At 46.2% G+C, this 16,519-nt stretch overlaps 1 protein-coding gene and 1 long non-coding RNA gene across 2 annotated transcripts in view; one reads left to right on the top strand and one right to left on the bottom strand.

Moving 5' to 3' along the window:
* The window catches only part of PGBD5 (piggyBac transposable element derived 5), a 98,447-nt gene extending 88,985 nt beyond the window's left edge, over positions 1-9,462 (bottom strand). Inside the window, exon 1 of the mRNA XM_086381221.1 lies at positions 8,861-9,462. Within this exon, the coding sequence (XP_086237347.1) occupies positions 8,861-9,194 (334 nt within the window). The 5' untranslated portion in view covers positions 9,195-9,462. The remainder of the gene's footprint in view (positions 1-8,860) is intronic.
* A 76-nt stretch (positions 9,463-9,538) lies between these two features.
* LOC147343279 (uncharacterized) overlaps positions 9,539-16,519 on the top strand; it is a 55,136-nt gene continuing 48,155 nt past the window's right edge. Inside the window, exon 1 of the long non-coding RNA XR_015156607.1 lies at positions 9,539-9,998. This is a non-coding gene — a long non-coding RNA (uncharacterized LOC147343279). The remainder of the gene's footprint in view (positions 9,999-16,519) is intronic.

Raw genomic sequence — 16,519 nt, 5'->3', positions numbered from 1 at the left:
TTTCACCTGGTGGCCCCAGTATCTCTGACACACCACAGGTCACCTCCCAGCTTCCCTTTCCAACCCACTCCCCAGTCCAGAGTCCTGGTCTTCAATTTCTAGCTCCCTGCACAAAGTTGGGGAACAGTCACTCTTTGTTCTACCCTGCAGGGCAAAAGAAATCATCACAGTTTTCTGTGGGTATAGTGATGATGGTGGTGATAAAGAAGACGATGATGATGATAATAATGAAGATGATGATGATGATGGTGATAGTAGAGGGAGGCCCAGAGGAGCCTCCCTCCTGACCAGGCCTGAGAGTGGGGTCCACACTTTGTCTCATCTACCATTGCCCAGAACCCAGGCAGCCGCCCCTCTCACTGCAGAGGGGCTGGGAAATTAAGTGCAGCCAATGCCTGGGATAAAAGTCAACAGGTGAAACAGATTTGGAGAATGACAATGACCTTCAACTCAGAGCCTCCTACAAGAGACTTATTTTTAATTAGTTGATCTGATTGGCATAAATCATGGTGCACATGATGCTTGCTTATACCCTAATCAAAAGGACCAGTCCACCCTATGTCACTTAACCTCTCTGTGACTCAGTTTCCTTAAATTAAAGATAGGAAAAATAATAGTACTAACCTCACATTGTTGTTTTGAGGATTACATAGGCTAGAAAGTGCTCAGGACACTATCTGACACATAGGAAGTGATACACAAGCATTTGTTAAAAAATTAATGGAGCACGAGCAGCTGGCTCCCCCACAAATTTCTAACAGAGTCCTGGCTTAAAGGTTAATTAGGAAGTGGACAGGGTGTAGAAGCCCAAGGGTTGGAGAGTGCCCCAGTCTTCCATCCTGGATGGAAATCCCTGTAAAACACACTCCAGACTTGCTTTGGTGCCTTTCTGGGAAGAAATCCACTTCCTGTGAGTCACCCTATCCACACTTCCGCAATTTGGATGTTAAAAAACACACAGGTCCTTGTAAACATTTATTCACTGATACCAATTTCCACGCCATTTAAAAAAATCTACTTCTGCATCCATCTATTCTTTTGTTCATCCAACAAAACTTGAGGAACTACTGTGACCAAAACATCCAACATCTCAGACCTGGGAGAAAAATTAGCTTAAACGGATACTAAAAGGCACCTTAGGGAAGAAGGTAATTTTAGATTTTTGGAGGCAGTGACATTTGAACCAAGACCAGACCAGCAAGCAAGGGTTGCTATTCAAGTATTGAGGGGAAGAACATTCTAGGTGAGAGTCAGGCAGGCACAAAGGCTCCAAGATGAGCAGATTGAGTGGCTGGAGAGTGTTGCAGGACAAGGTCCAAAGGCATGTGGAAAAGGAAGGCGGCCAGGAGGCCCTGTGCAGGACGTGGGGACTACCTTTGACTTGAAGGTTGAAGCCACTGAAAAGTTTTAAGCAGAGAAGAGAGTGGATAAGCTCAGGTTTGTAAAGATCCCTCTTCTTCCAAAGACAATGGGAAGAAAGAGAGAGGGAGGCAGGGGGCAGGGCATCAACAAGACTGGAATCTGGGAACCCCAGCTGACAGAGGATCCAACGTCCAGACCAATGAGGGATGTCTCAGTTCTAAGCTGGAAGCAGTGGCAAAGATATGAGAAGTAAAAGGATTTTTTTTCTAATTGTTTTAATAAATTAATTAAATATACACTAATACTTACTACTACTACTACTAAGTTGCTTCACTCGTGTCCAACTCTGTGTGACACCATGGACTGCAGCCTACCAGGCTTCTCCGTCCATGGGATTCTCCAGGCAAGAACACTAGAGTGGGTTGCCATTTCCTTCTCCAATGCATGAAAGTGGAAAGTGAAAGTGAAGCCGCTCAGTCGTGTCCGATTCTTAGCGACCCCATGGACTGAAACCTACCAGGCTCCTCCATCCATGGGATTTTCCGGGCATTAGTACTGGAGTGGGGTGCCATTGCCTTCTAGGCATTTAATAAATTGAAAAAAGTATGGCCAGATACTCACAGTTCTGTAATAATTCTTCTTGGAATTCACATACAAGCAGAAGAAAGTTCTTTATACCATGTGCCAGTCTAGGCAGCATGTCCCTTTACATGACATGAAATTTTAGGTTTTCTACTGTTCTTATAGCATGGCATCTTCCCCCTCATTGGAAGCTAATACTATACTTCCCTTACCAATAAAGGTTTTACCACGTTAACTTTGGTTGTCATATTCCCTCTTCCTTTCTTAAAAAGACCCCAGTGCTTCTCCACGGATTCCGCCCTCTCTGAGCACTTATTTCTTGCTAAACCTGCTAAATTCCACTCCCTACAGGACCCAGCATCTATGCCGGAACTTAGTATTCAGATTCTAGCTACAGCTACTTGCAGTGGTAACAATTACAAACATCAAATTTCAAGACATTGTCACCAAGGCTGCTCAGCTGAAGGGAGAATGGGGCTGCCCTCAGGCAAAGATGGCTCACCTTCTACCCACCCCACCCAGCCTGTGCCCAAGTTGTTCCCTTGTTCAAGATGCCTTTTTCCTTCCTTTTCACCTGATTCATTTTTATTCTTTAGGATGCAGCTCAGGGGTCACCTCTGCCAGAGGCACCTCCTCTTCCCCAGCCCAGCTGGATTAGGTGAGGCACCTCTAGAATCCCATCTAAATCCGTGTTTACCTTGATCACAGACTCTTATCTCATTTTCTTCACTTTGTCTCTCTTACTGGACCCCAGGAGACATGCCTTACTTACCGTTTTATCCCAGCAGGGTTCAATATGCCTGCTGGATTAATACATGGCACATTTCATACACTGCTGGTGGGTGTGTAAACTGGAAACCATCTGGCAGTATCTACTACAGCAGTGGTTCTCAACTGCAGATGACTGTGTTCCCCACTGGACACAGACAGTGCATGGTGGTATGTTTATCTGTCATGACTAGAGGAAGGTGTGCAGAGGCCAGGAGTACTGCTGAGCATACTCAATGCACAGGACAGCCTCTGCAACAAAGGGACCCCCAGCCCAGTGTCCACAGTGCTGAGGCCGAAACATGCGTCTACTCTATGACTCAGCAATCCTACTCCTAGGTACGTACACCCCAGGGAAACCATGTATATGCCCATCACAAACAAGCACAAGAAGCCCGGTGGCAGCTGTCTTCATAAAAGTCCCAAACTGGGAACAGTCCAAAAGTCCACTGATGATGGATAACAAACTGTAGTATTTATACAATGGAATGCTACACAGCAAAATAAAAATAGATTGTTACATACATCTCAGATATAATGATGAACTAAGAACCCAGACCAAAACAACAGGCAAAAGTAATTGATGGTGACAGAAATCAGAACATGGCTACCCCTGGGGCAGAGAGGTACTGGCTGGAAAGGCTCGGAGGGATTCTCTTTCCCTGGGCCTGGGGGGCTGTACGGTCGTGCTGCGCATGACTCGTGCTGTGTGTATCACACCTCAGTGAGCTTTATCACAGGGAACACTCACTCAGGACCACACTGCCAGCAGGAATTACACACTGATTTGCTGCCTTAGAAGCCAAACTTTCTAACAGACTTCCTGGTACACTGCTGACCAGAGTCTAAATAGGTGCATTTCCAGAAAGCTGTTTCACAAATATTAAAAAAAAAAGTTAAAATGTACAAAAATCCTCATTCAATTCGGTTTTGATCATTTTATGCTGAGGAATATATTAAAAGTGTGCATACAAACTTAAACTTCAAGAGTATTTATCACAGCATAAAAAGTACAAATGAATATTTGTAAACACAAGGGAGAGGGGCAATGAGCCCAATACCCACCCAAAGGGAACAGATTCTTTAAAAAACACATTTTATAATTTAAATGGAAAATGTTTACAATATATTACTTAGAATTAAAAAGCAGGTCACCCAATAACACATAACTTAAGATATATGAAGGATACATTCAAAGTGATAACTGTGATTATCTCTGAGTAATAGGAGATTATGGGATTTTTAAGTTTTATCATTTTTTTTCGTTTCTTCCTAAAATGAACATATATTACATATAATAAGAAAAAAATACACAATCACAGCTCTTTAAAAATAAGGGTGACTCCGGCGAGAAGCCCCGACCGGCTCCTGCGCTTGCTTCCAGACCCCTCGAGGCACCATGGCCGAGGGCGCGTTCTTCGGGGCGCACACGCCCTTAAAAAAAAAAAAAAAAATAAGGGTGAGTTTTAGACTTTAAGACTTAGTAGACCACATTACACTCCCAGGGGCTGGTGTGTCCAAAGCCCTGCTCCATGCAGAGGAGCTCTGACCTCCCTTGACAATGGCTCAGGGGCGCAGGGGTTAAATTAGAAGTGAGATAAAATCCTAGCTCTTCTGATTCATTCCTCAATGGTGGGACTGGTTACACAAATCCATACCTGCATTAAGCCTCCTAGAACTATATATGCTTCCAAAAAAGTAACTAGTACATCCATGCATAAACATGAAAATAAAAATTTTTTTTTACTGGAAAAAAGTCTAGATTAAAAACAAAACAACTCACTACCTTTCCTGAATTATCAAGTCTGAGTACTTAGATGGTGCTGATCACTTAGCCAAGGTAATCTTATTACCCCCAAGACTCTGGCAGAAAAGACCAACCTCTTTCTCTGAAAAGTGCAGAAGAGAACTTCTCCCACACAGAGTACCTGTGAAGATTCTTCAGTGCAATACTGCATGATAAAGCGAGTTATAGATGCACACTGTGTGTTATTATCCTCATCGTGAGCTCAAGTTTTCCCATCACAGGAAAAGACTCCTGGAAAAAGAGCAAAACATCTCTCCCACAAAGCTCCCTTCTCTGAATTCTGTGACTGGGAACACCCTTCAGTATTAGGTAGGATTGCATGTGATTTATCTCACAGCTTACCATGATCTGAGCTCCTCCTGGAGCTACAGAGCTAAAGGTGGGAGCAGATGCTTACCTGACACCGGAGAGAGGGGTCCAGGATCTTAGCTCACAAATTCCTTTACAGTAGAAGGTATTGGTTTAATTCTGGTTTTAAGAAAAAGATGCTTCTCTTCCTTGTTAGTCAAAAAGATTCTAAACCAAATAAACCAACAACAAACTCAAGAGATAAGACATTTCACAGTGTTGATTTTCAAGGCAATATGTTCCTCCCTAGCTTCTCAAGGTCATACCTCCCCACTGAATGATGACTGATGGTGGCTGACATGGTACATGGGAAGAAAACTCCTGTGAAGTCCAACCTCTTATGGAAAGAGCAAGCTCAGACCCCAGCCTGCCACAACAAAGGACCCACAAAGCTGAACAGAAGGGTCTTGAGTGTCTGTGGATCTGCCCGTTCCTCTGCCTTGTCAGAGAGAACAAATAACCAGACTGCTCAGAAAGGGCAGGAGCCCCAAAGCAGCTGAATTTCACGCTGCTTCCAAAGAGTGAGTCTGCATGCTATGTTGGTTGTTTCCACAGTAGGCAGATGAGGCTGAGAGCTTGACAGGGACTGTCTTGGGGGAGGGGTGCCCTGCAAGGATAGGGGCTTGAGCCCCCAGTAACCACTTTCTGCTCCCAGGCTGACCTTCCATCCACACAGGGGTTAAAAGCCTGTCAGCCAGCCAGCGCAGCAAATGGAGGGAGTCCTTGTATTTAAATCTCATCCCAGAGGGATCCAGGAAGAGGGGAAAGAAGAGAAGGGGGTGTGAGGGAGAGGACCTTCCCTCCCATAAGTGCCAGCTGCACTTCTAGGGAGCCTGATCCAGGAAGCTAAATACACTGGGTAAAAAACAGGAGGAGGAGGCTGAGGAAACCAGAACAGCTTGAAGGGCAGTTAGGAGTCTCAACCTTAACAACACAATGCTCCCACCACCTCCTCACTCTGCAACCTCAGTCTCCCTACTGTGTGCTCTCCTTCCATGGGGCCAAAGGCAGCTTTGAATGCAGATGAAAAGCACAATGGTGCCCAGTGTCTCTCTCTCCTACACAGGGACTCTCTGAAAAGGGTTCTAGGTTATCAAGAGGGTCCCCAGACATCGGTCATAATTTCCTTCTGATAGAAGAAACCACACTCAGCACAAGCGATATACATTTACAATTAAGACAATCACATGCGTATATGCTATTTCCATACATGTATTGTTTTGTTTGTTTGTTTTTATAGCAGGAGGCAAGCAGGAAACCTGTTCCATGAGTCTAGAATCCTCTGCTTTCCTCATCTGAGTCTAGCAACAACAGCAATTTCTATTAGGGGTTTTCTCTGATGAGCGCTGATTGCAAATCAAAATGTCACCTTCTTGCTTGGTCCTCTTCCCACCAGATCAACCCAGTGAGACCCACCAATAAACTAGGAACCAAAGATGCAGGGAAATGCAGCTTGCATTCCTGGACTTGGGGAACACACTCTGGCTGGAGGGTCTTATCTACTGGACTTGGTAAACTTCACAGGTTGACCCTCTTTGCTCTCAGGGTGACCTGGGTGCAGCTCTCAAGCCTCTTAACACACATCTGTTTCCATACCACTAAGACACAGGGATTTTTTCTGACCAGCAGCATATTTCTGCATCTATTTTCAGCCCCCATAAATCACTTCCATTGTTTTAGGGAACCTGAATTCTTGCATAATAAACCATCAACCTCATCCCTCTACCACCACCCAAATTTCCCTCAGGGAGAAGTGCTGCAAAAAGAAAGAAAATTCTGAAATAGAGCTGCGCTCCTACACAAAATAGGAAAACAAAACTAGGTATAAATAGCATCAAATAACCACTGCTGCTGCTGCTGCTAAGTCACTTCAGTCGTGTCCGACTCTGTGTGACCCCATAGACCAGGCTCCCCGGTCCCCAGGATTCTCCAGGCAAGAATACTGGAGTGGGTTGCCATTTCCTTCTCCAATGCATGAAAGTGAAAAGTGAAAGTGAAGTCACTCAGTCGTGTCTGACTCCTAGTGACCCCATGGACTGCAGCCTACCAGGCTCCTCTGTCCATGGGATTTTCCAGGCAAGAGTGCTGGAGTGGGGTGCCATCGCCTTCTCCGCAAATAACCACTAATGTCTGGTTAAAGTGCTTGACTGCGATTCTCAGATCTAGGTGTGAACTCAGTAGACATCTGAAGGAAGCAGAATTTAAACCTAACACCAACTGCTCTTCATGACCGTTTAACTGCTGCAGTGGTAAATTGCTCTGCTGCAGAATTTCTCCCATTTATAGGTTACTAAGAACCCACTCCAGTATTCTTGCCTGGAAAATCCCATGGACGGAGGAGCTTGGTTGGCTACTGTCCATGGGGTCGCAAAGAGTCAGACATGACTGAACTACTTCGCTATCACTATCACTAAAAAACATAATATTGCTTTAAAAATGTCAACCTTCTCAAACCAGCCCTCACAAATCTTATTCATAACCAGGCTTAACTTAACTTCCCTATTTTCCCCAATACAGAACGCTATAATCCACTCAAGCAGACATACATCTCAGGTGTTCTGAGATCAAAAACTGGATCACAGACATTACAGCATATGGCCTGTCAAATCAGGGCTCTGGGCAGGTACAATTCTTAAGAGCCAACAGGAAATCAGTTGTCTGGGGCTGGAAGAAGGTATGACACTTTGGAAAATATAGGGGTGGAAAAGGATTATACAGAGTGATGTGACTGAAAACTCCCAAACTCTTAATCAAAGCCCAGATAAGAAGATGCTTTTAAACTGACCCACCCCAAACACTGTATAGCTAACTTGGACTCTGGAAGCCCAGCTGTAGCTTAGTAAATTCACACTGCAGCCAGCCTGCTTAAGGTTTGCAGACCTCCCTGCTGAGAAGCCAGCCAGCCCTACCAGCAGGCTGCAGCGTGATGCCTTATCCCACCCAGTTCAGGACCAGCCGGGAGTCCCTCGAGCCTGTCCTCCTATGTGCTGTGTTCCCCACTGGTTGAACAATCATCAGGGAAAGCGGCAGGAAAAGTTGCATAACGCCCAGCATCAAGCCCACTGCAGCCACTCCCTGGTCATCAACATTACAAGCTGCAAAGTCCATCCATAAAAATAGTGTGCAGAAACAAGGGACTGCCACAGAAGACCAAGAAGGCCGCAGAGCAAGAACAAAAGCATCAGAGGACAAGTGGGAACGGCGGGCCTCCACCTCCCAGAGAGGACAGAGGCTGCTGAGCTTCTGAAGGGAAAGTGGAGATATTTTAAAACCAACTCCCCAAAAGGAGGCAGCAAAGAGGATCTCAGGCAGCAGAGCTGCCAGCCTTTCTCCGACCTTCTCCAGCTGGTCTATGACCATAGCAATAAGCAGGAAACACGTGAAAGCTCCTTCTGTTGAAGCAAGTGCCTTAACGCTGCTAAACTGATCATTTCACTCTTCCCTGTTTTTCACAAGAGATCCTGAATGGCAAGACACGGAAAGTTTCTCTGATTAACTGAAGAAAACTAAAGTCCAGTGAAGACGCCACTGGTAACCTTTCAGCTTCGCTCCATCGGCTACCTGCCCCACACCTAGCATCTGGGTAAGCTTGCTCTGGAGCCAGCCAATACAAAATGACTCCCCCAGTCCCAAGACACGTCAGGTTTCCAGTATTCCTTCAACTAGTAAAGTCTAACTCACCCCTAAGGAGAGACCCTACAGGTGTGATTGGCTTCCGTTGCAGGACGCGGGGACACCTTCTAGCAAGTGAGGGAAGCACCCCCCAACCCACGTCCTCGCCAGCCGCAAAGTGCTGCCGCGGCCTCGCCTCTTCCTGTCCACCCACGAAGAGTCGGCGGAGCCCCCGCACGCAGCCTCGCTCGCACTTTAGAGCCCTGCTCCTGCAGCCTCGTGTGTTTCCTGAAACGCACAGCTGCCACCCGCAAGCCGGCGGGCGGAGCATCTGGAATTCTCGCGCCGGGGCAGCCTGGCCTCCCCCGGGCCGCGCCTTACCGCCAGTGTCTTCGAAGCGCGGGGGCGGGCGGTCCCGCAGTGTGGAGCTCCAGCCCGCGCCAGCCTCGTCCTCCTCCGACTCCTGCGCGGCGGGGGCGCCAGGCGCCGGGGAGCCGGGGCCCCGCGCGGAGCCGGGGCGCTCGGGTTCGTCGTCCGAGGAGGCAGCCGAGGAGGAGCGCGAGGCGGCCGACGTGCTGTAGAAGGGATTCCCGCCGCTGTCAGGGCCCGATTCGCCAAACACGTCGTCCGAGATGTGCAGGCTCTCGTAGCGCGCGCGGGCCGCCTCGAGCAGCGCCGGCGCCCTCCTCCGCGCGGCCCCGCCGCTCTCGGCCATGGCCCCGGCCGCCGCCCGCGCGCCAGCCCCCCACAGCGCCTCCCAGCCGCACGCGCCGGGCCCGGGGCCCGCGCCGCGGCCCGCCGTCCCCCACCACCGCAGCCCGCAGCACAGTGCCCGCCGCCCCGCGCCCGGCCGGCCCGCCGTCTTGGCCGCCGCGGGCCCAGCGCCCGGGAAAACGCCTCGGAGCTCGGGCGCCGCGGACTGCGGGCCGCGGCGGGAGGCAGGGGTTGCGGCCCGGACCAAGCGCCACCGCTCCAACCGCCGCTGCGTCTCCTAGGCGCCCGCCGCGTACCCGCGCGCCCTCCCAGCGGCACCCTGCGCTCCCCTGCCGACCTTCCCGGGCGCGAGCCGACAGAGGCGGGCCCCGCCTCCTCGCACTTCTAGCCTGCCTGCCAATCGGGAGCCAGGCCCGGACGGGGCGGGAGGGGCTGGGCGGGTCTTGCGCCAGGGACGCCCACCCGTCCGCCCCGCCGAGGCTGGGCGCGGTGTTGCGATCTAGCACTGCTAGCGGACAGAGGCGGTGAGTCCGGGGGGAGGACGGCTGCGGCTACGGCCGGTCCCCTCGCTTGTAGGGACTCGCCTCCCGGGACAGCCACCACAGGCCTCTCGCTGCCCTCTGAGGGGAAGGGAGGAACCAAAAGGTGGAAGAGAGACGCAGTGTGCTCTTCCGCCGCTCAATCCTGCTGACGGTGCGCAGACCCTCCGCGCTCTGGTTCCCTTCCGCAGTCCGCGCCTTGAGGCGGGCGCCAGGGAGCTGTCCGTCCCATTGGTTCTGAATCAGGCGCTACGGAAACGCTCCAGGTAGGCGAAGAGTCACAGTTTCCTGGCTGCTACCCATGGGTCACGGTGGGCTGCGCCACTTGCTCTTATAAATACAGGGCTGTCTGGCTTCAGGGAACCTTGTTCCAATTAGGAGCCAGCCTCACCGGTCCATTTCTGAGGTCAGATGCTCACTCAGTCTCCTTTTAACATCCCTGTAATTTGAGAGTGGCAGCATCTGGAGTTAGGTAGACAGTCATTCGTCATCGTTCTTCACATTTGACATCTTTTAAATAAAAATAACCAACATATTGATTATTCTAACAACACTATTTCAGTGTCTCCTTCACTCACACATTTGAAACACAATCATCTGTTAAAATGTAGCACAATCACCTGGACATAAGTGCTTTGATAAATAGAACAGAAAGATTCCAACTGCCCCTTTTCCTTGGGCAGGAGTGTGTGGCTGTCATCCTGTTGATAGTGGTACATATGATCATTCTGTCTTGTTTTCTTGCTCCCCTCTGCCTCCCACAAATAGTGCAATAAGTCACATTGATGGTAATTGGTCCATAAAGTCACTATTGCTCTGAAATAAAATAAACCCATGGCAATGTCAGGGCTTACAAACCCAACTGGGTATTAACTAAATAATTATACAAAATGGAAAGGCGTGTTGCTATTTATAAGAATGCATAAAGAATGAAAATGTGGGAACCATTCTGCCACCAACAGGCAGGCAATTCCATTCTTGACCTCTCATCCCAGTCCCCAAGATTCCTCTTCCCAAACCAGAGCCACTGTATAGGCAGAAATTCATGATAATCACCAAAAGACAATATATTAAAAAGGAAGGGATTCACATCACATTGTTTGCTACATGATTGATTCTTTCAATTTCCTTAGAAGAATTATGCCACAGAAAAGAAATAATTTCCAGCATATCTACGTACTGTGCCAACCAGCCAAAACGTTTGAAGAGGGTATGTACAGTTTCTCATGCTTACCACAAAGGGTCATGTGAAACATAGATTGAAGGTGCAGGGAGCAAAATAAGACTCCATACTTCACGTGCAAATTCTGAAATTAGAAATTGTCTAAGACTCCTGCAAGATTTCATGTTATCTGTTAAAAATAATAGAATGAGATCCAGAGAGTTGGATTCTATAGGGAAGAGTTTCTTCTCTTCTTCAGGGCTTCTCTGGTGGCTCAGACAGTTAAGAATCTGCCTGCAATGTGGGAGACCTGGGTTCGATCCCTGGGTTGGGAAGATCCCCTTGAGGAGGGCATGACAACCCACTCCAGTGCTCTTGCCTGGAGAATCCCTATGGACAGCGGAACCTGGTGGGCTACAGTCCATGGGGGTCACAAGAAGTCAGACACAACTGAGCGACTAAGCACAGCACAGTTAAAAATAATTGAATGGGATCCAGAGAGGCATACTCTATAGGAAAGAGTTTCTTCTCTTCTTCAGGTAGCCAATGAAAAAGTCAGCAGCTAAGGTAACTTGTGTGTTTTTAAAACAATAAATTGCTTTGCTGCCCATAGGAAGCACAAAACTGAGCAATGACAGTTACAAGCATGGACACAGTCTTCTACTGTCCTTAATCTGCATTTGTATGGTGCTAATCCCAAGGAGCCTTTGTGCTTCCTAGGCTCAAAGTGCTTGTAGCTCACACAGCACATGACAATGGAAGAGGATTACATGGTCACAAAAGACTGGGAAATCAAACTGTTACCCCAAAGCTTGTCAAATAAAAATTAGAGGACTACTCCAGTTTAGAATCACTGTTTAGCATGTTACATTGTTTAACCCAGTTAAGTAAAGACCAAGAAAAGTATAAATATTCCAACCTTTTAAGACAGGTGGCTGCTTCTCATTGTGGAGGGAAGAGAGGAAATGGAGGAAAACAACTGGAAAATAAAAGGCAAAAAAGCTTCCCCATCTACCTGGCAACTTCCTAGTTGATGCTACCATGATGATTCCACATCATTCACTTTTATAATTAATGTATTTGTGAGGATAATTACAAAACCAACATTACACTAAGATCTTTTAATTTGGAGTCATTTGAAAACATCTTCCAAGTAATATAGCTTCATAATATAATTAAGTAATTTTAGGTTAATATTGAGCTTTTGGTTTATAGTCTTCTCAGTGAGCTCCAAATTGCAAAAGCAATTCATTTGTGTAGTAGATTCCTTAGGATTTGATTTGTTAAACCAGGGGTTTATACTTTTAGGTACCTGGGGCTAATAGCTGTATTTCTCCTTTCATGGCATAGTACAATTTTGTTGTATGTATCTCTACAAAAGAAAAAATACTACCATTTAAACTATGATACAATGTTTCCTTTTCTCTAATAATTTAAATTTAAACATATTGGAAAAAAAGAGTTGACAATTGTTTAGATTATCAAATCTAAACACAGATACATATTTTTATCACGTATCACTCTAATGAACACATAAAAATATGGTAAAATAATGGATTAGCATTTTCCTAAAACTTCATCTTGCTAGGGACTTCCCTTGTAGCTCAGCTGGTAAAGAATCTGCCTGCAATGCGGGAGACCTGGGTTCAATCCCTGGGTTGGGAAGATCCCCTGGAGAAGGGAAAGGCTACTCACTCCAGTATTCTGGCCTGGAGAATTCCACAGACAGAGGAGCCTGGTGGGCTACAATCCATGTGGTTACAGAGTCAGACACAACTGAGCAACTAACACACATACTCCAGTATTCTTGCCTGGAAAATTCCATGAACAGAGAAGCCTAGTGGGCTACAGTCCATGGCGTCTCAAAGACTCAGACATGACTGAGAGACTAACCACTGCCCCCACCCCCCGCCACAGACACATTGGGTTGGCCAAAAAGTTTGTACATTCAAATAGAAGGGGAGAAGAGAAACAAATAAACATGTAATATATCACTTGTTGATAAAGGGTAGTAGATGGACAGTCATTATGGTGATTGTGATGATTGTGGTGGAATTGGTGTGTGTGTGTGGTGGGGTGTGTGTGTGTGTATGGTCAGAGGACATTGCTCTGATAAGAAGACATTGGGCAGATCCTTAAGAGCAAGTCCAGTGCATGCAGGAAGAGGATACAAGTGCAAACCCCCAAGGTGGGTGCACACTAACTATACTCAACTAACACTAAGGAGGCTGGTGCAGCTGAGGCAGAGTGTAGGAGATGAAATCGGAGAGGAAGTTGGCTGTTAAATCTTGTAAGACTGGATTTTATTTTGAGTGAAGTGGGGAGCCACTGGAGAGCTGAAAGCAGAGAAATAACAAGATCTGACTTGTGTTTTAGATAGATCACTCTAGCTGCCGAGTGGGAAATAAACAGGAGCAAAGCAAAGGTGGAACCCTAAAGACCAGTAGAAAGGGGTGTTCGGACCAGAATGGTAGTGATGGAGGTGATGAGAACTGATCAGGTTGAGAATATATTTTAGAGGTAGAACCCACAGCTTTTACAGAAGAGTCAAAAGTGGACAGTGAAAAAGATAACCCTGTATGTGAGACAGCAAAAGAGACACCGACGTATAGAACAGTCTTTTGGACTCTGTGGGAGAGGGAGAGGGTGGGATGATTTGGGAGAATGGCATTGAAACATGTATAATATCATATATGAAATGAATCACCAGTCCAAGTTCGATGCATGATACTGGTTGCTTGGGGCTGGTGCACTGGGATGACCCAGAGGGATGGTATGGGGAGGGAGGAGGGAGAGGGGGTCGGGATGGGGAACACGTGTATACCTGTGGCGGATTCATGTTGATGTATGGCAAAACCAATACAATATTGTAAAGTAATTAACCTCCCATTAAAATAAATAAATTTATATTAAAAAAAAGAAAAAGATGGGTCAAGAATGATTCCATAGTTTTTTGCTTGAGCTACTGCAAGAGCACTAGGATTAGAGAAAAAAAAAATAAGAACTTGGTTGTGAACATGTTGGATTTAACATATCTAAGTGGATCTGAAAGTAGGCAGTTTAAGAGAAGAATCGAGTTCAAGGATCAGGTCTGGATTGGAGGTAAATGTTGGCATCATCAGCAGGTAGATGGTAGATGGATGAGATCACCCAAGGATTAGAAAGTCTGAGAGCACACTCATATTTAGACACGAGGGAAATGAGAAGAAACCATCAAAGGAGACTGAGAATTCAGAAAACGGAGACACAGCAAAGTTTTAGAGGGTAAACATGTATTCCAAAGAAGAAATAATGACCAAATGCTGCTGAGAGATCTAGTAAGATGAAGGCTGAGAATTAACCACTGGGTTTGACAATGGAGGGGTGGAGAGGGGGAGGGTGAAACTGTGATTGGAGTGGATTTTAGAAAATGGGAAAAGAAATTTGTGTATTGAGAAAAGACCAATTTTGAGGAGGAATTTTACTGCAGAGAAAAGGTAAGTGACCGAGGTGGCTTTTGGGGACTGGAGAAGAGATTTCTTAAAATCAAGAGATGTTTGAATAGTGGTGGGCATGATTCAGCAGAAAGAATACAAGAGAGATGCTGGTGAGAGAGGGAGTGATGACAAACAAGGCCCTAGTTGGCTTGAATGGTGACGGGCTGGAATGAAGAAGCAGAGGTGTTGGCCTTAGTTCAGAATGAAGTGGAGTAAAGGCCCCATGCAGGTAGATTTGGTGGGAATCTGTGGCTGTTTTTTCTTTACTGATTCAGTTTTCTCAGTGCAGTCATCAGAAGGGTGATTAGCTTGATCCTCAATCCTGACTGTACATGAGAGTCACCTGGAGATTTTTAAAAGCACGTTCATATCCAGGTTCCCTGTTCTACACAATTAGAATCTCTAGAGGTGGGGTATGGATACTGGTGCATTTTATCATCTTCCAGGTGATTCAAAGGTGTGGCCAGAGGTAAGGATCCCTGGGTGAGGGGTTTGAGGAAAGAGATGTGAAACAGTTCTCCAGAAGAGTGGGGACTCAGTCAACTAGAGAAATACACTTGGATTTGTGGTAGAGAATTTAACATGAAACCTGCTAGCATGGTTGTATTTTTCTCCAGCTATGTTCAGCTGCCAAGGAGAGACACGGGGTCAAACAACTATTGGGTTTTACCCAGGTGGGATTTTGCAAGGTGTGTACAGTGAAGGGTGACAGCACAAGAGAATGATTTTAATGATAGACCTGGAATCTATCAAGTGAGAATTTGGAGAAAGATTAAAGGACATTAAAAAGGAATTAAATGGCTTTTTAATTATAGAAAATTTTTTCTCTTCTAAGTGGTTTAGATAATTAATATTTCCACAAAGTAATTCAAGGCAGCTAAATCCCTGCAAAGGATCACAAACAACTCTGATTAGTATTTCAACCTCCCTTTTATTTGAAATAAATTTTTTCATCAAATGAACACATGAGACATTTAGAATAAAGGAAAAAACAAAAACAAAAAAACTGGAAGTTAGTGAAAGGTTGTTGCTGAACATTTCATTAGGATTCTTGGCTTCCGGAGGAGAAGAATTCAATCTGGGGCCAGAGACAGGGCTTGATCTCTCAGAGCTTTTGTGTAATCAAGTTTTATTAAAGTATAAAAGGATAGAGAAAGCTTCTGACATAGACATCAGAAGAGAACAGAAAGAGTACCCCCCTGTTAGTGTTAGCATTGGAGTTATATACCTTTTAAGTAGTTATTGCAATGAATCAAAAGAATGTCTGGAGGTTGTAAAGATCTTACTAGACCCACTCCCATAATTTACATTTAAGATAATAGGATTAGCCAGAGATTTTCAGGAAGAGGAAACTGTCCTCAAGCAGGATACATTGTTGTTGTATAATCCTTAGTACAGAGTTTAAACTGAGTTGTGTAATTGACTAAGATTAAGGAATGCGATGGCACCCCACTCCAGTACTCTTGCCTGGCAAATCCCATGGACGGAGGAGCCGGGTAGGCTGCAGTCCATGGGGTCTCGAAGAGTCGGACACGACTGAGTGACTTCACTTTCACTTTTCACTTTCATGCATTAGAGAAGGAAATGGCAACCCACTCCAGTGTTCTTGCCTGGAGAATCCCAGGGACGGGGGAGCCTGGTGGGCTGCCGTCTCTGGGGTAACACAGAGTTGGACACGACTGAAGTGACTTAGCAGCAATGAATGTAGAGAAAAAAAAAAAATTTTGTCCTTTTCTCCTTCTTGTGAATTCCAGACCCTTATCTCCACTTCAAGAGCCCCAGACCTCTTTTTCCTCCTTGGAGACCCTGGACTTCTTATCAATCTGCCTAGGAATTAACTCTCTCATTAACTTTTCATGTTCTTAGAAAATAGTGTCACTTATGAAGTCAGGGTTGAGTCCGAAGCCCATTCCACAGTTTTGTGCTATTGTCTAGTGTCCTTTCCCTTCTCCCTTGGTGACATTTTCCCTCTTAGCACATCCAACACCCCACCCCACCCCCCCAAACACACACACCTGTTCTACCAAAGAAAGAGATCTGATATGAAGACCGTGCCTAAAATTCATTTGCTTTTAGAGGAGAAACTGTAGTGAGAGGTTGGTGTTTAACACAAGATAATAGATCACTTAGTAGTAGAAACTCAGATATG

Source organism: Bos grunniens, chromosome 28 (assembly GCF_055505025.1).
Source record: "Bos grunniens cultivar Pamir isolate PY7600 chromosome 28, Bosgru_T2T1.0, whole genome shotgun sequence".
NCBI classification, from domain to species: Eukaryota; Metazoa; Chordata; class Mammalia; order Artiodactyla; family Bovidae; genus Bos; species Bos grunniens.
The sequence above is the reverse complement of the archived record's forward strand: the minus strand, read 5'-3'. Positions and strand labels throughout refer to the sequence as shown.